Source organism: Lepus europaeus, chromosome 23 (genome assembly GCF_033115175.1).
Source record: "Lepus europaeus isolate LE1 chromosome 23, mLepTim1.pri, whole genome shotgun sequence".
NCBI lineage: Eukaryota > Metazoa > Chordata > Mammalia > Lagomorpha > Leporidae > Lepus > Lepus europaeus.
The window spans coordinates 21,168,633-21,194,504 of NC_084849.1; the positions used below are offsets into that span (position 1 = coordinate 21,168,633).

The following is a 25,872-nucleotide window of genomic DNA, read 5'->3' on the forward strand; positions in this document are numbered from 1 at the left end:
CACCCCTCCATGTCCAGACCCTCAGGGCAGCACCAGTGTGTACTCCTCACTGCCCGAGATGGAGGAGCAGGGCAGTGTGTGCAACACCTGGACTGTGCCCAGCATCGGCACACAGGGGCCAAGTGGGACCTTCCAGGTACTGGGAGGGCACTGCCCGAGCGCCCGTCCTGCGCCGTCATCCTTGGGGTGCAGCCTGCTCCCCTCCCACGCGGCCCCTCTGAAGCCCCCAACCCCCCAGCTCCAACCCAGGGACGCCGGACGTCACCAGCCCTCCTGCAGCCTCGCACTGCCGTCCACAGCTGCTGACGGAGCGGTTACCCCACCACCGGATCACCAGCCCGCGGTTCTCCCCGGCAACCCTACGGATCCCAGACGTGTGCGCGGGTCGGGGGCCCTCCGTTCACACGTCTGGGCACCACCGTCCACAGCTGCTGACGGAGCGGTTACCCCACCACCGGATCACCAGCCCGCGGTTCTCCCCGGCAACCCTACGGATCCCAGACGTGTGCGCGGGTCGGGGGCCCTCCGTTCACATGCCCGGGCACCACCGTCCACAGCTGCTGACGGAGCGGTTACCCCACCACCGGATCACCAGCCCGCGGTTCTCCCCGGCAACCCTACGGATCCCAGACGTGTGCGCGGGTCGGGGGCCCTCCGTTCACATGCCCGGGCACCGCCATCCTCAGCTGCCCAGGGCGCGCTGTATCAGCTGTTAGGCTGCACGGGCGCTGCTCTCTGGCCTGAGAACTGCGTGCTGTGTGCACCATGCAGCACGGGAGGGCTCCGGGGGTCCCCTCTTTACTGCGGGGTTTCGTGGCATCACAGGCCACCACGGGGAGGGCAGACCACACTGGGGCCTGGGAGCGCGCAGCCAGTGACACAGGACGAAGCGAACATTGCCGTGGACAAGGACACCAGAGGCACAGGACGCCGGGGGAGCTGGACCCCGAGCAGGGCCCGGTGTTTGTGACGGAGGGGGTTGATCAGACAGCGCTGTTTAAGGCAGGGCCACCTCTCCATGCTCCCCGGGAAGGCTCGTCGTGGACGGGTGTGCATCACACAGGTCATCAGCAATGACCTCCAGGCCGGCTGACCCCGTGCCCTTACCAAACCTGGGACCAACCAGACAACAGCCTGCTGTCTGCCCGGACGACCTGTGACAGACAAGGCAAGCTGGGTGGGGGTCCGAGAAACGTGACCAACGGCCAGCAGGAGCCTGAGGGGCAGACTGGCTCCCACGGGGCCCTCGGAGCTGCTGCGGCTGAGGGTGGCCCGCAGGAGCCAGAACGGAGCTGGTGCCCCCATTCCCACCTGCCGTGGCGGCACAGGTGAGAGCCCCCTACCTGTGGGAGCTCCCTGATGGGCCTGCGCCCTCGCCCGTGTCTCCGTCACACAGACAGCTGGCCAGTAATCGCCTACATGCGTCCTCCCCCAATCAGTGTGCAAATGCTTGCTGTCTTTGGGTGACACCTGTCCTCATTTGAATATTACTACAGCTGTCTCCGTCCGAAATCAGTCAGATGGCCTGGCTGCTGGCCTCATGGCCTCACCCTGCCCTCCACGCCGGCGTCTGAGAGTCTCTGCGGCAGAGCTGTGGTCCACGCAGGCACAGCGAGCACCGGCACCCAGCGCCTCCTTCCGCGTGGTGCTGCCTGGTTTTCCAAGGCGCATTTTGCGAGGCACCACGGGGATCTCCCCCCGCCCCCCAGCAGCAGTTAGAGTCCCGGCCAGGCCAGCGCCCAGCTGTCCTCATGGCAGGGGTCCCCCTGCTCATGCTCCCGTGTTCAGGGAGGTGGCCCCCACCCTGCCTGCCGCACACCAGGCCGCAGGGGACTCGGTGGCTCCAGGAACCACAGCAGAAGCCAGCGAGCACGGCTTTCGGATCGTCCGGCCTCGCTGCTCCTCCCAGCGCCTGGGCTCTCAGAGGACTCGAAGGGAAACAGAGTGGATGGACCCAGTGGCTCGGGACGAGGACGTGGCCGGCGTCCGCGCCCCCAGAGGCCTGACGGGCGTCCCCATTGGGCCTTTCCAGATCGCTCTGCTACTGGGCCTGGTTCCTTGACGGGGCAGTGCCCGGCCGGAGGAAGCCCTGAGCCTCGGCCGTGGGTGCTGGGAGGGCGGAGCTCGCGTGTGGAGCTCGCGTGTGGTTCTGCGCGGCTGGGGCTGGCCTGGGGCCGCCCTCGCCCAGGAAGCAGGGGGTCTGGCGGGGCCCGGCCACCCCTCTTCACGTCGATGCGATGGAGGGCCAGCGCGCCCAGTGCCCTTCACGCTCACCCTCGCGGCTTTTCTCCGGTGACATTGCCTCCTTGGGCTATCGGGCAGGACTTGACTTAATGCGTGATGATGGCTCCCGTGCAGAGGGAGCGGCCCGCCTCCCGGAGAAGCGGACACGCTCGCCCCGTGCTGACAGCAGAGGACAGCGCGGCTCCGGGAGAGAGCCTGGACGGCACGGCCTCGCTTAAGCCAAATTAAATCAGACCCGTGCTCTTCCCTTCCCGGCCCGGAGCAACACGACTGGGGCCAAACAAAGGCGGTCATTGGGATAATTACGTGCCCCACGTGAAGAGGCCGAGCGCTTGAGCCCCGCGGTGTCGCTGAATCAGAATCCTGGACCTGCCGTGTCGATTTGTGGTCTCCCTGGAGCCGGCCGCGGGGCGTGGGAGCGGCGGGCGGTGTCCTGACGCCCTCTAGCGGCGAGAAGCGAGACTGCGATTCCGGCCTCCTGTGCCGGGGCAGGGGCGAGGAGGGGTGGGCTGTTCTGGGGGTGAAGCCGGCCGGGAGGCCGAGCCGAGCTGGTGAGCGTCCAGCGCTGGGGCACAGTCCTTGCCCAGCCTCTCAGCTTCCTCCGGGGTCAGGGCAGCGTGTGCCTGGCACATGTCTGTATCGTTTTTAAAGCTTGATTGATTGATTTGAAAGGCAGAACAAGCCGTGCCTAACCAGCTACGCCACAACGCCGGCCCCCACTCCAGTATTTGTTGAATGAATGAATGAAACGGGGCAGGCGCAGCTTGGCAGCAAGGTGTTGTCACTGACACACAGTGGCTCCTGTCAGCCCGGCCACAGCTCTCGCACTGACCACCGGCTCCAGAGGCTTCAAGGGGGCTCGGCCCGCAGCCACGCGCCCTCGCTGCAGCCAGCACTGGGCCACCAGATGGAGCGTCTGCGTGGCAGGCCCGGGCCGTCCCCTGACCTGAGCCAAGGCCACACGCTCGGGGCGCTGTCGGGGCGCTGTGGGGGGGGGGGGGACCTGACAGCCATCTGTGTCAAGGCGTCGGCCTGATCATCACTCTCCCCGGTCGAGGCCCGAGTTCCTAAATCTTCCCTGTCCTCCAGCCCCTGGAGACACGCTGGCGTCCAGACACGAGACCCCGAGGACCCTGGGAGTGCAGCCTCACTCTCGGAGCCCCAGGGGTGCGTCCGGGAGAAGAGCAGCACAGGCGCCCAGAGCCCCCCTCCGGGACCCCTGTGGCATCAGCAGCTCCTCCCCGGGCGGAAACGCTCCCGTGCAGGACGAGGGGTGCTCTCCTGCCCACGGCCCCCAGCTCCCCTCCGGGAGCAGACACTCAGGCGTGGGTCCCTGCAGGCTTGTCCCCTGGAAACACGGGCTGAGCGGACGGACGGAGGGCCCCTGCCTTCCGCTTCGTGTCGTGGAAAGCTCCTGGCTCTGCTCACTGGCTGATCTCTTCCTGGGTCTTCTGCCTCCATGCAGACAGAACTAGACCTGGGCTGCGGATGCAGCTGTGGGCCTTGTGCAGGCGGCCACCAGGTGCCGTGCCAGCGACAGGGGACCAGAGAGGAGGACCAGTCCTTGCTGTCCCAGAGAGGAGCACGGGGCGGGGGGGCAGCAAGGAGAGAATGAGCCGGGTCTGAGCCTAGCCAACTATCAGTGCCACTAGACACCCAAGGATGCAGGGCGCCCCCTGGTGGACAGGTGGGTGAAGAGCTCAGGGAAGGCGGGGGCTGGGGGCAGCAGGGCAGGCTTCAAAGAGGAAGTGACTTGGGGGCTGGGCTGAAGATGAGCCCTGCTCCCCATGGGGGCAGAGGCGACAGCCGCAGCCCGGCTCTGGCTCTGCCCTCGGCTCCCCTCCCACCTCAGAGCAAGAATGCGACCAGAGACGGGCCTGGGACTCTGGAGACCCCATGGGTGAGGCTGGGGCCGGCCACCCGCAGAGGTGTCTGGGAGAGCAGCCGGGAAGCTGCAACGAGGGACGCCCGCACTCTCCCCTCGCGGTAGGCACGCACGGCTGGCCGGGTGTCACCAGGCCCCTTGTGGTCAGGCGGCTGCCGGAGAGACTGTGCCCGACAAGGGAGGACAGCCGGTGTGCGTGGGGACAGGGGCGACCATGAGGGGAGGCCCCAGGGTGCGGGGAGGAAGGCACAGCAGTGGCTGCGGCCCAGGGCCCACGGGGTGCAGGGCCCGGCTGCCTGCGCCACTGCACAACCCCAGTCCCACCCCAGCCCACGTGCCCAGGGCTGGCACCCTCACTGGCCGACAAGGAGGGCGAGCGGGAAGGCGGGGCCAGAGATTCCCAAAGGCCCTCTGCTCCCCCGTGCGGGGCACGGGGACAGCGTGCGTGGACAATTGGGCAGGGGTGGGTGGAGGCACCTTCTGGACACGGGGCCTCACTGCCAAGCTGCGGCCTCCCCAGGACGGCCGGAGCAGACGCGAATGCCCCGGGGGACCACCCCAGCACCTGTGAGCTCATCTCCTCCCTGGCTGCCGGCCCCACCTGGCTTCCCGACACACCCACGGGGCCCCGGCCCTGCTCATGCAGTTAGAGAGCTGGGTGTGCTGCTGAGTGCCGCTGCACAGGGCAGGGGACACACCTCAGGACACCCGTGAGCGGCTGCTCGTGCGGGGGCACCGTGAAGGCTGCACCCCACGCCCCAGGCAGCCATGCTGACTGTCTGAGGAGGAGGGCGGGCTGGATGCTCAGAGGCACCTTCCTGTCCAAAGCACAGCCCTGGATGAACTCGCTCAGGCAGGATTCCACAGTGAGGGCGGGGAGTGGGGTGCAGGACGAGGGGTGCTCTCCTGCCTGCGCCCCTGCCCCTCCCAGGGTCCCTCCCACAGGTGGCCGGGCAGGCTGGGAAGGGAGCATCGCCTCACTGCGGGTGTGAGGTCACCGACGCCAAATTTACCAGGCTTGTAGGGGCAGAGCTGGGAGCGGAGCCCAGGTCTGCCAACGTGAGGCCCGGGGCCCCATCCGTTAAGGGGAAGCCGGGCCAGAGCTCACGTCCGTTTGCGCTTTCAAATGCTGCCCGAGACGCTGACCGGAGGACTCGGATCCTGGAGGAGCTCCGCTCTCGTGCCAGGAGCCTGGGGGATCCGCGTGGGCACCGACGGGTAACTGATGCGTTCTGACACCCGGGCGGCACTTACCCCTTCCATGGGTGCTATGAGCAGGTCGTACAGGGCCCGGAGCGGGGGCTTGGCCAGCGCACTCTGCCTCCTGGGGAGAGACGAGGTCCCGTCCTTGGTGGGCGACGCGGTGCTGAACAGGCTGGTGACGCTCTGGCAGCTCCTGGGGAGACAGGGCACGGTCACCCCCGGCACGGCGGGCTGCCCACCTGTCCTCAGTCATCTCCACACGACAGCCAGCGCTGTTAGAAGCTGCGGGGCGAAGCAGCCGCACACGACAGCTTACATTTCTGCGGAGTCTTTGTACCTAACCCAGTGTCCCGCAGTGTGTTCACGGGATTTCATTACAGCCTGCGCGGAGCCGCTGTGTGCAGGCAACCGTGAGGACCGCCAGGGACAAGCGGCAGCGCCAGGTGCCAGCCAGCTCACGACATGGGAGCCACAGACAGGACAAAGAGCGCACCGGCCCGGCTGGGGGCTCCGCCCCGCCCCGGTGGGACACCTGTGGGAGCCCGGCAGAGCCCTGCCACACTTCCGGTCAGGTGTGGCTGCGGGGTTCACTCGGCAGTTTAGTTTCTGGTTCCAGGCACGGTTTTCTTAATACGGAGGTGTTTTCAACCCTGTGGGCCCCAAGTTTCCCACTGGGCAGTCACTGCTACAGCCACTGCCTTGTTTGTTGAGAACACGGTTCCAAGCACCGGCAAAGCGGGGCTGGTGACCGAGCTGTCAGAGCGCGCCCCTCGGCCCTGCCACCTGGTCACAGTCCTGCGTGACAAGCGCACAGATGTCCCCGCTCGGGGCAGACACCGTGCACAGGGTTTGAGCTCCTGCTAGAGGTTGCCAGCTCTGGGGGGCGGGGGCCGTGGCTTGCGCCAGGTCCATGGCTGGGCTACAGTGATGGCAACCTGGATGCTGCCCAAGAAGCCAGGAGGTTGCTTGGCCTCGGGCCAGGCCGTGACCTGTGACATCTGAAGAAACGACGCGGAGGACCTGGCTGCATGTTCCAGGCATGGCCCTGGCCCTTCCCACACGTGGCCCTCGGCGGCGCCCTGCTTGGCCCAAGCCCCAGGTGGTGGGAAGCTAAGAACGGGGCACGCATGCTCCCGGCCAGCGCACAGCGGCAGGGCTGGGAGGCTGGGGCCTGCCCACAGCCACTCACTCGGGACGCGGGTGATCGCAGGTGACTGTGCCAGCCGAGCCCACGAAGCACGGGTAACCCTGGGGTGACACGCAGGGGCTCACTGAATTCCACAGAACACACCGCAAACAGCAGCTCTCCCCCGAGGGTGGGATTACAGAACTGCTCGCCAGAGGAGACGCTGGGGCGCGACACGCGGTGTCTGTCACCACACAGATGGCACCAGGGCAGCAACCGCCCGTCCCTCCGCGTCTCCCCCTCTCCTCACCCTGACAGCGTGACCTGCACAGTCAGCTCACATGCCTGCAACGAGGTACCCAAGCCTGCTTAGCCCCCCCAGGGAGCCACCGCGTCCCCAAGCCCCAGTGCCCAGCTCTAGGGTGTCGGCTCAGGCTCCCCTCTGGGCCTTAGAGCAAGCCAGCCCCAGCCACACCGAGGGGGACCGAGGTCTGCCTGCAGGCCCAGGCACGGCTACTTACTCCAAGCCCTCAGCCCGTCTGACCTCAGGACATAGGCAGGGTGGGCCCCCTCGAGACAACAGCGCTGCCGGAAGCAGTGCCTGGGAGGCTGGGGCTGCCGCCAGCTCCACGGGGAAGGAACCGACTGCAGGGAACGGAGAGGAACCTGCTGAGCTCCAGCCCCGGCCTCGGGCAAGCCCGCAGCGCCAGGGGAGGCTTGGGGGGTCTTAGCTGATGACACAGAGGCCTGGGGTGGGCGGCAGGAGCCCAGGCGAGGGGTTCCAGGGCATAAGCGCTGGCCCACCCGGTGGCATCTTTTCATGGAACACGGAGGCACCAGAGGCTTCTCGGGGCACAGTGGCACCAACGGGGAACGGCTCCCCCACAGGCAGAGGGGCAGGGTCCCCGGCGGGGAGGGCTTCCACGGCCAGCACTGTTGAATCGGTCCAAGGGCCAGCTTCACGGCAGCCTGCCTGGCAGGGGTCACTCCAGGCGGAGGGACGGCAGGTGGAGGAGGGGCCTTGGTGGGGCCCTGGGCTGTCCTGCGGGGGAGGCAGGCCATCTACCTCTTTTCGCCACCACGCCTCCCAGGAACCTCCACCTGGGGCCACGGTCAGACCATGTGCCGCCCTCGCCCTGGGCTGGCAAACAAGCCACGGCTCGCAGCACCTGTCTGATCCACGGAGGTGTCCTGGGAAGCCCTCCCTGGGGACCTGGCTATGTTTCCAGGCAGAGCAGGTGCAGTGCGGGCCTGGTGGGGCAGGCAGGGCGCCTGTGCTGCCAGTGGAAGCCACCACTGAGCCACCCCCTACATGGCCCTGCCCTTGTCCCGTCTCTCCCAGCTCCTCGCTTGTTGAGCTCAGTGCCCCACACAGGGCAGGCTCCCAGCCTCCTGCACCAGGCCTCGCGCTGGCTGGTAGCTCGCAGACCCACGTCTCTGGAGCAATGGGCCAGGCCTGGCCTGGGCGGGGGGGGGGGGGGGGGGGGCGGCACCTGCACCTGGCCACAGCCCGTCCGCTGCTGCGGAGAGCGCTCTGTGATCGGGCTGCCATGACGAAGAGAGCGCCCGGCCCTGGAGACGGCCTTCTCGAAGGAAAAGCTAAGGCCCACAGTCAGCCGGGGGTTAAAACACAGCAAACTGAAAGCAACCAACGCAAAACCATAATTTGAGGTCGGAGGAAACCCAGCCAAGACTTCTGGGCCAGCAGGCGGCATCTGTTAGCAGTCACCCAGCCCCGGGCAGCTGCCGCCTCTCGCTGTGTCCACTGGCGGCCCCTGCGCCTCGCTCTGCAGGGACAGCAGTGCCATGTGGCTGTCCCCTCGTAGGGCTGTCCCAGAAGGGAGGGGAGTGACTGACAGTCCCTGGACCCTGGGAGGTGCAGCCATGGGGAAGGGCTCAGGTGGCCAGGCAGCCAGGGCACGGCCCCTCCCCGGCCGCCTTGCCGGGCCCTGCCTGAGGTCTTCCCACGTCCAAGGGTTGGTGCCGTGGCTGCCTGGTTGGTGTGCTGTTATCACAGCATTGCCAGTGACCACTGCCGCTGCAGGCGGAGACGATCGAGGGGGCCCACGCCCCAGCCTGAGCGTCTGCAGGTGGCCGTGGCCTCGACACCAGCAGGCTATGGGCCGCGGGCCAGGCAGGCCGCTCCCTTACTCCCCTCTCTTCTTGCTTCCACAGGGAAGGGTGGGGGTAAAGCTCTTGTCGGTTTCTTGACGTTTTGAACAATTTCCTCTCCCTGAGCAAGTGCCCACACCTCTGCAGAGCCTGTGCGGTACCAGGCCCCGGGCAGTCCAAGTGCTGTGTTCTGCACAGGAGAGCTGAGGCTTGGCACCACGGTGACACGCAGGTTTCGGGTGTCAGAGTCGTAGCTGGAATGCTCAGGGCCCCGTGGGGAATCTGCGTCCCTAAGGTGGTGCTGAGCTTGGGGTTCAGCCGCACAGCCCCAGCCCCCCAGCAGGTGGCGCTGGCTCGCCGTCTTCGCGGCCCGCCGGTTCACAGCGGCTCACTCCCTGGCAGCCGAGCCCTGGGCACATGGTGCGGTCTTCATTAGCTCATTCCTCACATGATGCTTATTAATCTCCGGGAGAAACAGCCATTTCGGCAGTCTGTGGAGAAGGACAGGGAGCAAGCAGGGATCCAGGGAGAGAGAGGTGAGGCTGCTGCCTGCTCCGGGCGCACGTGCGCACACTGCAGGGGCTGCGCGATGCGGTGAGTGCAGCCAGGGGGAGCCGCAGAGGCGTCAGGGGTGCGGTTCGTGTCTCCACGACGATGACAAACACCCGCCCGCCTGGCTGCACTCGAATCTGCCCCTGGGGATGGAGAGGTCTATTCCCAAGGCCGGCGGGACTGGCGCCGGCTGCTGCCAAAGAGGGGAGCTAGTTACAGCAGTGGGAAGAGGGGAACTAGCTAGTTACAGCAGCGGGGACAAGGCCCTGGCCGCAGCAGAGGTTTCCAGCCTGCGGGACCCAGAGCTGAAGCGACCCCCTCGGCTGGGCTGGCTGAGCTCACCTCGCCAGGCCTGGGCTGCAGAAATCAGAGACCCCCATGCACAGGCCCCGCATGGCCTCCCGGGTCCTGACACAAGAAACAGGACAACAGGGACTCCACGCTGGCTGGCCTCACAGGCGGTGCTGGTCCAGACTCAGTCTCCAGGGGCCAGCAGGTGCGCTGGGTGGTCCAGCCAGGGCCGCCTGGGGCCGTTTCAGGAAGGCCCTGCCTTCTCAGGGTGTCTTTCTCTTCTGTGTTTGTTTTTGGGGCGCTGGGCTGTGGTCAGACTGTGCTGGGGGCCTCTGCCTCTGCCCCTCTCTTCCTCCTCCCCCTCTCGGCTCTCCCAGCTGGGGCTCAGCCTCAGCACTGCGCTCGCTGGAGCCCCTGGCGTGTGGAGCAGGGCTCCTGCTCGCTGGGATGGGGCTGCCTGGCGATGGCGAATCATTTCCTGCTGCTCCCCTCACCGCGGCCCTGACCCGGCTGCTCCAAAATCCCCCGTGGAGCTCGGGACACAGTGGGCTGTGGGGTGGGTGCTGGCCTGAGACTTGAACTTTAAGGAGCCACTGGAAAAATTAATTGGCAAATCTATTACATTCAAGCAGCCAGAGATGCCTCAATTCAGTTAATAAAAGGATTCTGATGGGCGCTCGCTAAGCTGCCGCCCGCTCCGCCGCTCACCTCCTTAATTACCAAGCACCCAGCTCCCTCGGCGGGAGAGAAGCCGAGAGGCTGGGGCTGCTCCGGCAGGGACCCCTGCCCTCCCAGCGACACCTGGCTCCTGCTGGCTCAGAGGCGCGTCAGGGGCCGCACGTGGCGTCTCACCTCTTGCTCCAGGACTCTCCTGGGCCCTGCAGCAGGGCCTGGGCAGGAGCCACAGTGAGCAGAGCCAGAGCGGGCCAGAGCCGCTCACTGCTGTCGTGGGCTCTGTTATTGGGTATTCAGTGTCTCTCAAGCTCACCTGCCTTCCCCCCATAAGTGAGCAGGCACCTGCCCCCACGAAACACACAGCACCAAGCGCCACGCCAGGGACCTTGGGAGCTGGAGAAACGGGACACGGCCTGGCCCTGGGTGAGCACACAGCCTGGGGGTGAGAGGCATGGGCTCGCCTGGCAAAACCAGGTGAAAAGCAGCGGCTCCTACACAACACCCAATGGGCCAGGGGATTCCGGGGAGGGAGAGACCCCTGGGCAGGCGACCCCAGATGGACCCGTGCAAGACGCATTCAACGGGACGCTTCAGGCTCCGTCCCTGTGCCTGCAGTAGGAAGGGGCAAGTCCAGCAGTCCATCCGGTTAGGGCAGTGGGGAGGGGAGAGGAGGAATGGGAGGAGGTGGGGAGGGCGGGCGGCAGGGTGGGACCGTGAAGGACCCAGCTCAACTCCTCTGGGAGAGGGGGACGCAGCCAGGAGCGTGTGCCTCCAGGGCGGGGCAGGACCACAGCTTGCTGGCCAGGTGGGCGGTCATGGGGTCCACATAGGCGGTGCCGTCAGCCAGAGGGGAAAAACCCCATCCGCACCCCTGGGGCAGTGGAGCCCTGGAGCAGGGGCAGGCTTCCAGGGCTGTTCCTAGGGCTGTACTCAGTGATAACCATAGAACGGCGTGCACCGGGGACCAGGCACAGCAGGGGGATCAGACGGAGTGGAGGGAGACCGGAAGTGTTGCGGCGCTGAGCCTGTGGTCTTAGCAGCGAACCACATTTTGGGGGTAGGGGTCACGCAGGGATGAGGGGTGGTGCAGAGAAGAGCAGCAGGAAAGCAGCCACATGCGGCACAGCCCTGCTCCGGCTCCCACCTTCCCGAGCAGCACCAGGGGCTTTGTTGAACCGCAGCTTCTGACCCTCAGGCCCGTGGGTCTGGGCAGGGCCGGGCCGCAGCCCTCCCTGCTCTGACCGCTACGAGAACAGAGTCCAGTCTGTGCTGGTCTCCAGCAGTGCTTAGAATGGTTTACCGATAAACTTCACTGCTACTTTTATTTTCTCTCTGTCTTGCTTTTCTCACCTGATTTATAAAAATCGCAACCTTGTTGCATTTGTATGTTTTGGTAACACTGTGTCAAACCACGTCTGGAATGGGAGTGAATAAGCAAGAAAAGAACATCTAAGTTAAATCGCCGCTTAGAAGCGTGTGGGCAGGCCTGGACTTGGAGGAGACCTGCTCCGCACGCACGTGTCGCCACCAGAGGCACCAGCTTGTCAAGGGGCTCCTGCCAGTGCCTCCTGCACCTGCTTTGTCTGTAGCACAGGGCCCCGGGATGGGATGCCAGGGCAGGCTCCCTCCCGCCTATAGCCAGATGACTGGCGTGGGGAGGGTCGGGGCAGGGGGCTGCTCCAGGTCCAGCTGAGGGGGGAACTCAGCTCGCTGGAGCCCGGAGCCACGTGGCCACCAACTGAGCAGAGACAGGGCTGGGCATGGACCCTTGGCAGTTCAAGGCCAGGCCCAAGAGCAGTTGTATGGGGAGAAGCAGTCTCCATCAGGCTGTGCAATCAGGCTTCTGGGGAAAGATGAGGTCTGTGGAGTGGGTGGCAGTCCCCCTGCCCCCTCACACACAGTAAGGAGCCTTTGGTGCCACAGGGACCTCCCTCAGCTCTGGGCCGAGGAGAGGGAGGAGCTGCTCCTACTGGGCAGCAGATCCATCTCTCACCACGCTCGCTGTATTCCCGCGACAGCCCCATCAGCAGGCAGGTAGAACGCTCAAGGTCAGCCGCTAGGGAGGCGCGCAGCCCGGCCGCTCCACAGAAGAGTGTGCCCGGTGGCGGGGTAGCAGCCAGCTCTGGCTCCCTTTGGCCCTGCTGCTGCCTGCACTGCCCACAGCCTGCGGACACACACAGCCACAGAGGCAGGCACGTATCCTCGTGCCCAGCCCCCTCCGCTGTCCCTCTCCCTGCTCACAGCCAAGGGGGGCTGGTCCCGTGGGCTGCTGATGCCGCTGTCCCCTCTTGCAAGCCCCCAGTCTCCATGAACATCTGGTCTCTGGGAGGACTCACGCTTGCCAATTCCCATGCATCTCCCGCGAGGCCATGGGTGGCACAGGGTGCTAGGTGGACCCCGGCCCGGGTGTGGCACCTCTCTATAGCAGGGGAGGTATAACCCTTCTCTGGTTTGGCTCCAGTCACTAACCTCTGGGCAACACAACACCGCCCTCAACAGAGCCACACGTGTGACCACGACAGGGGACTCAGAAGACCCAAGGCGTGTGTCAGCTGCAACAGAGGTGGCAACAAAGTCGGGATGTCCCTCCGGGACCTGCGTCCCACGTGGTCTTTTAAACGCCAGGGCACTGCCGAGGCACGGGGCTCTTCTTCCCCCCTCTTCTCCACCGCAAACATGGTCTGACCCTGGGGTGGGCCTCGCACACACCCGTGCACACTTTCACGGCCCTCTGATCATCTGCGTGATCCCTGAAGCCCAGGGCTGCCGCTCTGCCCTCGCCGAGAGAAGAGCCCATGTCTGTCCAGTCCCTGGGGGTGTCCACCCGGGACTCAAAATACAAACGCGTCTCCTCCCCACGTGCACTGCAAGAAGGAACCTAGAGGCAGACAAAGGCAGAACAAAGACCAGCTTCCCAGGGCGGCAAGAGGGAGACCCCGAAGCCAAGTCAGCCCTGACGCGTGTTAGCCGCCGCTGACGCTGCACTCACCAATCAGCCCAGCAACCCACCCGGGGACAAAAGGGCCAAGGAATCCATAAACTCACTGAGCTGCAGCGCCCTGCAGAGGGAGCCGCGCTGCTCCAGTGCGCAGGGCCCTGCACACGGCTGCTCCACCTCACCCCGTGCGCTCCAGGGACACGCGCTCTGCAAGCCCTAGCCGTTCCCAGGAGTCGGCTGAACAGCCATTTCTTGCTGCTCTGTTCGGTGACAAGCCACCCATGTCTTAGCCCAGACTCCTGGCCATGGAAGGCGCAGAGAGAGGGGCCTGGACCCCACAGCAAGCAGGGCACGTGGGAGGCACAGACTGGCGGGCAGCTGGGGGGCAAAAATGCAGTCAGCCCTGGCACCTGCTCGTGGCCGGGAACTCTGGCCCCCCGGCCCGGGTGCGCAGCGGTGAGCTGTGAGCCTGCACCGGAAGTTCAGAGAGGTGCGCACGGATGCCTTTCTCCTGGGCTGCCCTCGCCACTGGCTCCCTGTGGATGGAGGCTGGCGCCCCTCCCTTCCTGGGCTTATCAGCAAGGCAGCAGAGGACACGGTGCTGCCAACCGGCCCAGGCCTTAGGGCTTGCTCCACGCACCGGCTGCCTCCTTCATCCAGTCCACCCTGGGTGGCTTCTAAAAGATCAGGATTCGAAGGGTCTGCAGAGACACCCCACCCCCATACCTCCTTTGCTGCCTTGGAGGGTGGGACCTACATCCTGAGCGGGGTCAGACCCCGCCAAGGAAGCTGTGTGTAGAGCAGCCAGGCAGCTGGCCTGGGCTCCGGTGCTGAGCCGCTCCCCACCCAGTCCCATGGGCTGGGCTCAGCACCCACCTGACTGATGGGGACCTGGCCGGTGTTGTTTAAATGAACCGACGCCTTAATCCACAGTATTGTGCTCAGAGGACCCGTGTCAGAGCTGCACGGGACAAAAAACCGTCTTCCCACAGTGAGTAACTCCATGCTCCAGAATTTCAGCAGTGATCAGCGAGGGGCCCTGACACATCTGACTTGGCCCGAGGACTGGGGGCTGGCTCCCTTGACCGAACACCTGCAGGCAGCTCACGTGGTTGCCGGGCGGTCCACTGTGGCAGCTCTCTCATGTAAAGGACACTAGGTGGGACAGGAAGAGGAGGGGTGGGCGAGGCCCACCCCCAGCACACAGAGACATACCCCTCTCCTACCTTCCCACGCCCCTCCCCGCCACCACTCACAAACTCGAGTTAGTGCTGCTCCTCCCATTTCACTCAGAACAGCTGAAAGCCACCAGGAGTCTGAGGCCACCTGTGTGTCAGGAAGCCGGGCGGGGTGCTGTCTCTGTAGCAGGCCCTTCAGTCCCCACATTAGGAACCCTGCAGGCTAGGATGCTTGTCCCCATTTCAGAGAGTGGCGGTGGGGAGCCGAGTCGCGAGCTGTCCGCTCTCGGTTACGAGCAGGAACCGCACCACCCAGCCGTCACAGATCCCGGCCTCCCAGGCAAGGATCCGAGCCCCGGCCAGTCTCTGCCTCCTCACACCCGGTCACGACCCTGCACGAAACTCAAGGTCACGAGGGACGCCTGTGAAGGTGGTAGGGAAGACGGGACCGGGCTGAGCCACTGGAAGCCTTGGCCTCAGTTCAACCATGCTGCTGGCTCCTATGTCCCAGGTCCTTGGCTCCCTGCCCATGCAGCGAGACCCTGGGAAAGTAAACACACGTTTGTCACCCTGACGGCACAATGAGAGGAAACCAGGGCCCAGGGTAGGAGCAGACAGGGCACACAATGGCCAGCGTGGCAGGGCCGCCAAGCAGGGGCTGCCTCCTGTCCAGCACGGCCCCTCCCGAGTGCCAGGCTGCCCGGCAGAGGAAGCCCTGGGCTGAGGCAGGGCCCGGAGAGTTCAGGATGTCTTTCTGCAGAGACACATCATTGCCAGGCGACCGTGGGACAGTGGGAGAGGTCCCCCCTCCGCCCTGCCCACCTGTCCCTGTGGCCCCGGGCCCAGCTCAGGCATCATCCTGAGCAAACGATGGAGGCGGCTGCTGGCTCAGCAGTGTCAACCCTGCCTCACCCTGAAGCCGCTCAGGCCCATTTGGTCATAGTGGGCAACCGAGCTCTCAGGGCAGACAGGTGCACAGGTCTGGGGGAGCTCAGCCCCAGGCCCAGGCCCTCCGTCTAGCCACACTGGCACCTCCACTCTCCCTCAATGCCCCACATCAGCACAGGCGCCTGGCCTGCAAGCCACCTACGTGAGCCAGTGGGAAGTGTGCGAAGTTCCCTGTGTGGCTGCTGCCTGGTGTTCGGGAAGTCGGCCCTGAGGTGAGGGGAAGCAGGGAACAACTGTCCCCTGGGACTCGCAGCCCAGCCAAATGGGGACTGTCACATCAATCCTGTCACTGCCCCGGCGAGCACAGGGCGAGGGGGCATCAGGCTGGTGGCTGCCACCACGCGACCCCAGGTGAGAAGCCTAACAGCTGGGGGCGTCGCCGAGGGCCAAGAGCGCCCTGCCCTGCGCCAGGCCACCGGGCCAGGCAGAGCCCCCACGCACCTGTTGAAGAGGTTGTTGCGGCGAACCATGCGCAGGAAGCCCGTGGGGTCAGTGACTGAGTTGAGTTTGCTGTTCATCTCTTCCAACTGCTGGTCCATGATGTCCCCGGCTTCGCTCTCCGTTTCGCTGCTGGCACAGGCTCTGCACGAGAAGTTGCCGGGAAAGCCAATCAGAGAGAGGAAATGCCGGGCTGCAGGGGGCGGCTCTGAGGCCCAGGCCTGAGGCCTCCTGGGACCAGCATCGCCAGGGTCTTCTGTGGGACCCAGGGCAGGTGGGCTGGACAGGCTTCCCAGAGGAGAGCGGAGTGTGGCTGTGAGACAGTCCCCCCAGTCACTGGGTGCCTGCACTGTGGCAGGCACGTTCCAGAGGAGGACACGCCTCATCCAGCGCCCCACCCTGCGGGCACTGCTGGACACGGAGGCCAAGGCAGGCCGTGGAGGGGGCCTTTCCCAAGCTCGGCTGAGTTAATAAACCCATACTTCCCCAAAGCAGACTTCCACAGAGCTTCTCACAGTGCGTTGTAAAGAAACAGATACACCCAGGAGCGCCCTGATTCATCAGCAGGATTAAATGACAAAAGACTGGACACTGAGGCAGAGGTGGCCATGATGGGCACCGCCTGCCTGCCCCCTCCTCTCCACACCAGCCTCCGGGCAGCGCTGGCTCCACCAAGGCCCGCCTCCCGCGAGGCCCTGACCTCTCTTAGACTTTGGCGCGACCTGAGTGATGTCCACCTAGGGGACAGCTTCTTTTGAGGCTCCCTGTGGACCAAGGACCAGTGTGGACAGCGGAGAGTGCTGGGGCACTGGAGGCCGGAGGTGGGGGGTGGGTTCCTGTCGCTGAGCAGGAAGTGGCTGGGCCATGAGAACATGGCCTACACCCGACGGTCCCCTGGCGCTGAGTCCAACAGGGAAAGCTGACAAGCCCCTCGCTGGGCCACTCCGGGCCGAGTGGACACAGCATGGCCGGAGTGCTTGGGAAGCCTGGGCACTGCACGTGAGCACAGCCCCGGGCCGCCGGTCAGTCCCATGTCAGGGTGACAGGGTGGCAGGTGCTGGCTGCCTGTCAGTGTGTCTCCAGGCGACAGCGGCATTGCGTGCTGGACTGAGCGGACTGCCCTCCCAGGGACAAATGGGCACCGTCCCCTGCGGAAGGCCTGGACAGGATGAAACCTGGAGCAAGAGAATTCGCACCCTGTCCCTATTACAGGCTGGGCCGCCCACCTTCTGCCTTCAGACCTGGGGTCAGTGTGCAGTGCACACCGTTGGCTCCCCTGGGCCCACCGCGTGCCGGCTGCAGACCCTGGGACCCCTCAGCTGCCATAACCATGTAAGCCAGTTCCTCACATCCCTTTAGAGAAATAACTCTCTAGCCAGAAACAGCCCACTGTGCATTTCAGCATATATAACTGGATCGCATGTGTGCGTGTGTGTGTTGGGGGCAGCAGGTCTCTCTCTGGAAGCCCAGACAAGAACACCTGTAACCACCCCAGAGCCCGCTGGAGGCTGCTGAGGGCTGTGCCAACAGTGGCATTTCTTCCCAGCCTGTGTGGTTGGGAAGCACCTCTCCTAACCCAGCACCGTGCCTGGCACCCAACAGGCTGTGCCCAGGACCTGCTGCAAGTACGAGGGTCCTGGGCTGCCCAACACGAGCAGCGGGCTGAGCCGTGGCAGGCAGATGTGGCCGGATCTGTCCAGCACCCGGAGGGAAGGGGCTGCGATTGTCTCCATCCAACATCAGAGCAGACGCAGGCTGCAGAAGCCGCGGGGCGTGGCTGGGAGCAGTGGGTAGGGGGCCGGGCTGGGTCCAGCTCCGGTGTGAGGCACTCCCCGACCCCCAGCCCAGGCTCCAGGCTTCTGGCTTCTCTGTGTTGGGGAGACTGCAGAGGGCGGGGCCGAACGCGGGAGCGAGCAGGCGACTTCCAGCATGGAAACCAATCGCCAGGGCCTGCACCTTGCCGCAGGCCAGGGGACGAGGACTCATTCCTCTCGCCACCCCACAGCAAGCAGGCGAAGGCGCGAACTGCTCCCAGGGGAGCCGAGGGCCCTTCTCCGAGACCCTGGTAAATATCACTCAACGAGCTCCTCCGTCCGGGGACACATCCATCATCTGAATGCGACTGCCCGCCTGCAGCTGAGAAATCTGCTTGTCAGTCAGCGCCCTGCAGAGGGGGGAAGAGTGGCCAGGACTGGGATCGGCCTCCATTATCTCGCCGTCCCACTGCTGCTGTCAGTCGCCGGCCAAGCCCTGAGCCGCTTCTGCTTAATGGGGCTGTTTCCTGTCCCCTGACCCTTCCGGGTGTTAACGCAGGGGACGCAACCAACAAGCAATGTCACAGATAATGGGGCCTCCCATTTACAAAGCAAGGCACATCTCTAAAGCAGGGGCCCCAAGAGCGCACGGCCACCGGTCCTCCTGTCACCATCCCAGCGACTTCCCAGAGGGGACAGATCGCCCCCAGCGTGTCGACTCGCTTTCGCTGGGCATGCTCACTGAGCGGCCCTCAGGGCAAGGGCTGCAGGGGCTGCCCAGGGGGCGGTCACGTGATCCTGGCCTCCCAGCCACTGCCAGTGCAGTCGCATGGCTGCCGGAGGGCACCGCTTCCCACCATCGCCTCCCACTGTCCCTCCTCATGGTGCTTTCTACTCTGATCCCTACAACAGCGAGCAACCCGTTATCTTAGACTCTCCCAGTCCATACTTCCGTGTGCTTTATCATTCCTCTGGATAGTTCTGGTGGTACAGGCTGTATGCTAAATAAAAATTCAAATAAAGCCCCGTTACCAAATCCCGCTGATTCATTCACACGCATTAGCACAGCCAACCCTGAGACACATGCAGTGCGCAGGTCACAGCTGGGGCTGGGATGACCTCAAGCGAAGACAGTGGCTGCCCCAGAGCAGCTCAGAGAAGGTGCTAGATGGGTGTGCGAATCTCTGCAAGAGACAATTACACGCTGGCACGTGCACGTGCGTGTACAGAGACCAGATGGGATGGCGAGGGAGAGCGCATGAGCGGGGGCATACCAAGGAATAGAGTTGTGCAGAGAGCCCCTGGAGCACTTAGACTGGTGGCCTCATTTTGCCCACTGTAGAAAACCTGGAGGGAGAGGGCCTGTGAGCCGGGTGGTGAGGCAGGAGGGCCGAACCCACCAGCCGCCCAGCACTGGACACTGAGACAGCCCCACCCCTCTCTCCCCATTCTACTCACAGCCCAGCCCTGTCCACCCCACTCTGCGCCCTTGCTCCTGCCCTCTCAAACCCTCCCCTCAAAGTCCTCTGGGCCTAAGGGTTCTGGCTCAGCCCTCCTTCCCTGGCCCCGTCCACTCCTGGGGGGAAGTCGAGGGCTCTGTCCTTGCAGCCTGACCAGGCACCTACCCATCAGCCAGCGTCCGGGGTCCCTGCCCTGGTGCCCTGCCTGGGTGTGGGGGGAAGTTCAAGCTTTAGGTCATCATGGTCACGGACAGCAGTGAGTGAGGGCCAAGGCTAACATCTGGACACGCCGAGCCTGGTGTGAGGCGGTGGAGGGCATACTGCAGGGTGAGAGGGAGCAGTCCAGAGGTGGGCAGCAGCTTCTCCATGGCACCCAGCTGCCCCGCCAGCATCGGCCCCAGGGCCTTGCCTGCTCGGGAACTATCCATCACACCATCTCCAGCGGCAGGCTCCAAACGTTCACGTGCGGCTTCCCCAGAGAGACACGACGGCCATGAATCAAGCATGTGGAGCCAGAGCTCACCCTGCCCTTGGGGACGGGGCTTGGCGAGAGTGCAATCATGGCCCGCTGATCTCTGCAACCCCACCCTGTCTGTCATCCCTCTGACAGCTGTGGCGGGAGCCTCGCACAGGTGCACCGTTAGCTGTGGCCCGTCTCCCCTTCGCTGCCCCTCCCCCGCCTCCAGGCTCCTGCACCAACACCCAGTTATTTCCACTTACCACCCTGAAGTGGGCAACAGCGAGGAGGCCTTGTCTTCCACTTCCTGTGCACAGGGCCGTGAGGTGGCTCCTGCTCTGCGGGCCGCTGCCCCACGGGAGCAGCCAAAGGCTGCTTCTTCCAATCGGGGACGCCCGAGGGAGCCACAGTCCCTCTGTCCCCTTGCTGCTGCTGCCCTCCGTCAGAGCATCCCGACTGCAGGGGCCCGGTCTGACCGCCCACTCCCTGCATGGCCAGGCTCCACGGCCTGGCTTTTGTGTGGCTGGACAGCCCGAAGGGCACATCTTCCCCAGAAGCCACCTAGCGAGAGTGCCGGAGACCAGAGACCTGAGACCCTGGAACCCACGTGAGAACGCCTCTCTAGGCCCTGTCTGGTCTTCACAGTGACCACTAGTGAACCTGTACGGCGAGAGGAGCCCAGGGCTGACTCCAAGGAATGGCAGGAAAAGGAGAGGAGAGCTTCCTACTCTAGGCGTCCCGAGCGCAGGGACTCAAGAAACACAGAACAGGCCACGTGTCGAGGACGGGCCGAGGGGCTGCGTAGATGGCTTAGCAGCAGGGGCGCTGACCACGAACCGGAGGCGGCCTCCCTCGGCCACAGCGAGAGCTCTCAGGGGCCCTCTGCCCCTGGTGCTGCCTGGGCTGGACCTGGACTTCTGTCCTGAGCTCAGAGGGGCGGGCTCCTTTCCCTGCAGCCTGAGCCGTGGAGTTCAGGGACAGCCGAACGTGAGTGCCGGCGGTGAGCTCTGCAGGCTTGGGAGAGCGCAGGGACGTGCTGGCCACGTTCCCACCAGAGCATTCCAGCTGCAAACTGGACAGCCAGACTGCCCTGCACAGCCCGGACGCCCGGGGCCTCCCTTTCCTGCTGCAAGCTTGCCCGTGGACTTCGTGGGCCTCCTCACCCTGGACACTGGCTGGAAAATCCCCCTTTGGCTTAGGCAAACCGTGGGGCTGGGGGGATGTTGTGGGCAGAGAGGAAGGGGGAGGTTGACAAGTGCCCTCAGAGGCTGTGAGACCTCACTGCGCGGAGGCCAGGCCACAGCTCCCAAGCTACCCTGGCATCGTCCGGCCTGGGAGGCACACAGGACGGCAGGCCAGGCAGCAGCAGGAGGAGGAAGTGTGGGATTCACCCCCAGGAAGCAAGTGGTAGAGTCACCCTCAAGGGAAGGCCAGCGTGAAGGCTGCTTGCCCCCGGGAAGTCCTCCCAATGCATCCATCATCCCACATGCAGACTTGACCACCGGAGGGGATGTGGCCACGTCACCCCCAGTTCAAGGCCACGTGAGCAGCGTGGCCCCTCCAGCTGCACCATCAACACTACCCTGGGCCTGGTAGTGCCTGGTTTCCTGCATCACGCATCTCCCTGGAAATGCCTCTGCTTGTCCGACGTGAGATTTCATTCCTTGCACCTGCGTCACTCCGGACACTCGGGTTCTCTCTGGCCTCTCAGGACTATAATCCGCACTATTATCTAACAGTTGTTATTCACAGAACGAACCTGCTGCTGGTCTGAAGGCCCGTGCCTACATGTACCTACCAGGAACCCACGCACACGCACGCGCACACAATACACGTACGGACAATCAGTAAGTCCTGACGTGTGCTTTGGCTGGTAACAGGTAAAGAATAAAAGACCTCTTTCTCTCTCTGTCTACAACTCTACCTGTCAAATAAATAAATAATAATAATAATAAAAAGAATGAAAGACCTCTTCCAAGATGCTTTCTTGAGAAAATCACTTGACTGGGGCCAGGGGAGCTCCGTGGCCTTCGAGGTGTGGGCCAACTGCGAGTTTAACTCAGAAGTGCGCAGTGAGGGCTCCTGGCTCGCCCGGCCTGGCATCGTCGAGCCTGCACCTCAGTTAAAAGCGGCGGCGTGAGCGTGTGTCCTCGCTTCCTCCTCCCCGTGAGCACCTGATCAGATGAGAAGGCTGCACGGCCGCCAGCTCAGGAGCCTGTGCGCGTAACCAAAGAAAGGCTGTCATCCAGCTAAAGGCCCCGTTAGCTGCTGTCTGATGTTTGAAATCTGCCGAGAAAGTGTTGGCAGGGGAGTTCTCCCTGACGAAGTGGCTCTCAGGCCCTCCCTGTCATTCATCTGGCTTGGTCACAGTGATAAAGCCAGCGCGACCCCTGTGGCCGCTGCTGCGGTCAGGGGCCGAGGGGTGGACTCCCGTTCCTCCTGGGCACCACCTACAGGCCTTCAGGCACAATAGGGGTAATTCTAGGATTCATCAGTGCTGTAGTACGGCCCTTGGGTGGCAGGGGCCCAAGTTCTTGAGACATCGCCTGCTGCTTTCCCAGGCGCATTAGCAGGAAGCTGGATGGGAAGTGGAGCAGCCGGGACTCGAACCAGAGCTGATACGGGATGCCAGAATCACAGGTGATGGCCACGATGCTGGCCCCTTCCCAGATTCCTTCTTGGAACCGGGCTTTTGCTCAAAATTGCAGGGGTGGCACCGTTCCTTCCCGGTCCTCAGAAAGGACCTCTGTGCTCAGAGCCACTGCCCTGTGCCACGGGGATCTGGGCAGGTGGCCATTCTTGCCCACACAGGAGTTTTTTCTCGCCCGGGTAATCCATGAATGACTGAGCTCCCGGCCTTGAGAAAGTAAAATGAGGGAACCGAAGTGTCTGCAGGGCGCCAGCCGGAAGAGACGGCCTCATTCACAGATGGCCTCGTTCACAGACGGCCCGCGGAGCTGCAATGTGGGAGGTGCCCTGAGGAGCCCCACGTGTTGGCCTCTGTGCCCTCAGGAGCTCCAGCCCAGGGGGGCACTGAGTGCAGACCCCATGCCTTTGCCATGAGCCAGGAACTGCAGAGTGTCCAACGCAGAGGGACACAGGCGCTGCAGAGGGGAGGAGCCCCGTGGGTAAGGGAGACCCTGCGTGTCCTCTCCGAGGCCAGGAGCGACCCAGCAGTGAGGACGGCGGAGAAGAATATTTCTGGGGAGGAGGGAGGAGGAGGATAGCTAACGCAAAAGCACAGATATTATCAAATGAACCTTCCAACACCCAGCACCCTGACTAGGCGGGCCTGCACGGGCCCTCAGGGGCTGTCCCCTGTGCGGGAGGCAGACACACCCCGTCCAGACTGATACTTAGTGCCCATCCCGTCTTCAAATCTCGCCTCCCATCCTACCTGAGAAACCCACTCCATCCAAACCAGGCACCTTCTACTCCACGCACGCACCCTGCAGCGTGTAGGCTGCCCCTGCTTGGCTCTGGTCAGCTCCTCTGGTGGGCTCCCCACCATCACCCACCCTGCCGGCCCCCACGCCTCTCCCTCAGAGACCAGCTCCAGAAAGGAGACATCCCCTGCACACCTCCGACCATAGTGGGCTCTCCTGTGTATGCCCAGCACCTGTCAGGCAAACAGAGCCCTGTGGCCTGCCCGTCTTTGTCCCTGGCCACAGGTGTGGGGCAGAGGTGCCGTCTCTACTTCTCTACTGGCGTGGCCCTGGCAAGCTCAGTACAGGCTGGGTGGCCGCAGAAGCACCCCCAAAGGAGACACAGCACAGCGCCCCCCTCTGGATGGTCTACAGAGCTGTGGACTGGCTTCCACAGAGCATCCACCCCCAAGTTCCCTTCTCCTCCCTCCCAGAGAACCACATCAGTGGCCGGAAAAACAAAAGCTGCACCTTTGAGTCAAGTGGCTTTGCAGCAAGTGTGGAGTGCTCCTTCATGTCCTTCCCACAGCCTTGAACTTCCTTCCTGGGAGGTGCCCACAGCAAGGGTCCACTGTTATGAGAAGGTTTTTTCAAATTGTTTTTAAAGCAAAGTTGGTTTGGGGCCAGGCTTTGGGACCCTGGAGGACCCTGTCCCCAGCCCACACGCTTGGCTGTCCCTCTCCCCACCCCACCTGGCCCTGTTTCACTTCACCCCAGGGCATGCTGGTGAGCTTGGCCGTCCACACAGCATGAGGCCACGTGTGCGGTAATAAGGGCCCGAGATGAGTGTGTGAGAGGCGGCTCGTGTGAGGGCTGCACGCGGGCGCACTGGTGCGGGAAGGCACTGCGGGGGCCTGGCGTTTGGGAGCTGTGTGCGTGTGTGGTGTGAGCGTACGTGTAAAGGGGCATGGGGGACCAGGCATTCTATCAGGGGGTGGCTCTGGGCCCGTCACGAGCATCCAGGACAAAGCCCCCACTCGGTCACAACGCTTTATCAACATCAGCTGGTGTCCACCGCCTAGCAAAGTATCACTAGTCCTTTGCCTAGCGGGAGGCAGATCTTTCCTTTGTCCTGGTGCCTAAGGGGAGCCTCAGGAGCCCAGGCATTTGTGTGAGACCCCACAGGAAGGAAAGGTGCAGCAGGGCTGGGCCCGGGCCCCTCAGGGCCCAGAGCCGCCAGGCCCAGGAGCCCATCTCCTAAAGGTGGCGGGGCAGCGCCATCTTCGCTGCCGCTCCGTGCGTTCCAACTTTACCTGCGTCTGCCTTCGCGTGCAAATCACAGGCTATTACGACTGGAAATGGTCCCCAAAGATTGCCATGAGGCCCCCTTGTCCACTGGGAGCCTGAGGGGCTCTGGGCGGAACATCTGCACACAGGACACGCCCGCTCCACAGGCCTCAGCCCTGCGTGGTGGGCTATGGTGCTTGGCACGGCTTTCACCGGCCATTAAGAGGATTGCTGGGGTCAGTGTTGAAAGATTTCTGTTTCCTACAATGGCACCGATACAAGTAACATTCAAAAGCCAAATGACCCCTTTAACAAATGAAAAAGAGACGAGGGTTTAGGATAATGAGAATATTACAGCCAAGATCACACTGCTTGCTTATGATGGGAGTCCAACAGCCAGGCCTGCGTGGACGCTGTGAGCAGGCCCCCCTCAGAGTTCTTATAAATACAACAAACCCTAATGTGGCACATTCTCATACAACGTGATCCTGTAATGAGGGCACTGGAGGGAGCGTGCGGCAGCCTTATTTATAATCCTCTAAATCTCGGTAAATTGCATGCATTAAGAATTTCTATACAAATAATGTCACCAAGACCTAGCAACGCGAGACTTTGGGTCTGGATAAGGAAACCACTTAGCAGAGAAAGTCCAGGTGTGACGGACCGAGTGCCAGGCAAGGCTGGAGGGGAGGAGACTTTTCACAGAGCATGCATTCCCAGGAACTAGGGGTGACCTCAACACCACTCCACAGTCCCGGACACTCTGGAAGCCCACTGCAAACGGAGGGGGCGGGGCCTCCAGTGCTTCCACTGCGGGGGGGGGGGTGTTTTGGGCAGGCAGATACGTTATTGTCTAAACTGAACTCTGGTGCAAACGGTTCCCTCACTGCCTGCAGGATCCAGCAACACTGGCTTTCTGAAGCAAGTCAAAGTAATAAGGGATTTTTCTTTGTTAACGCTGAAGTCTTACCTCTGGGGGAGACGCGCTTCTCTCTCTCTCTCTGTCTCTCTCTTTTTCTTGCCCAGCAAAGCACATTTCCTTCCCTCGCTAATTGGATTTTCTGAAAGGATTCGTGTCCCCTCTCCCTTCCAGATGCCTGAGATACTGCACTGTACAAAGAGCCGCTGGCTGGTGTCGGTCTTGTCTTTTTCTGCCACATTAACCCGGTAGGGGGCTTAACAGCCTGAGATTCTGAAAAGCTGTTGTCAAGTCTTGAAAGCCCCCACGTGCAACTTAAATGGTTATTAGCTGGTGGGAAACGTCCCCTGCATTCGAACACCTCTATTTAAATAACAATAATAAAGAAAATCATAACAATAAGAGTAAACTCGGTGCCTTCACAGCCCTGATTATACCTTACCACCCACAGCCCACACAGCCTGCCGAGCATTTAGGTAGGGCCTGGGGCCAGGGCACGACTTTAGGCTCGGCGGGCACCCCCGGTATTGCAGCCGGCCAGCAGGGGTCGCCCAAGTCATCTAGCAGCTAAATCGACGCTTCCATGATTTCGTGGCTAATTCCTTTAAACAATCCAAGGCATAGACAAAAGAGCCAAGGGGGTTCCTTGCTCCATTAAAAGCCCTGAAACACATGCATTTGCCAAGTGTAAAGGTGCAGAATTAATTGGAAAAGAGATGGAATTTGTATTCCTCCGCTCCCTTGGGGGTTTTATGATTAATAAATATTTGTAGAGCCTTTGATAAGTATGAAGTGCCATCTATGTGCTAAACAAAACAAGCTTTCACAGGTACCAGATTCTGTATCAGGGCAAAAGAAGCAAGAGTCAAGAATAACAACCTGATAACAGTGCCATCGAGTGGTCCTCTACTGGTGTCAAGCTCCTTCCCTAAATTATTACCTTCCATGCAATGACCCGTCAAGGTAGACATTATCACCATTCCAAGCTCATAGTCAGCGGAGGAGGCCGGGTTGACACTGGGCTTTCCACCCGGCTCTTC

At 63.1% G+C, this 25,872-nt stretch overlaps 1 protein-coding gene across 3 annotated transcripts in view; it reads right to left on the reverse strand.

Annotated features, from left to right (window-relative positions):
- Positions 1–25,872, reverse strand: part of TTC28 (tetratricopeptide repeat domain 28) — a 695,665-nt gene that overhangs the window by 18,196 nt on the left and 651,597 nt on the right. For all 3 annotated transcript variants that reach the window (XM_062182795.1, XM_062182794.1, XM_062182796.1), the window contains 2 exons: positions 15,594–15,734; positions 5,384–5,525 (listed from right to left, as the gene is read on the reverse strand). In XM_062182795.1, coding sequence (XP_062038779.1) covers positions 5,384–5,525; positions 15,594–15,734 — 283 coding nt within the window. The remainder of the gene's footprint in view (positions 1–5,383; positions 5,526–15,593; positions 15,735–25,872) is intronic.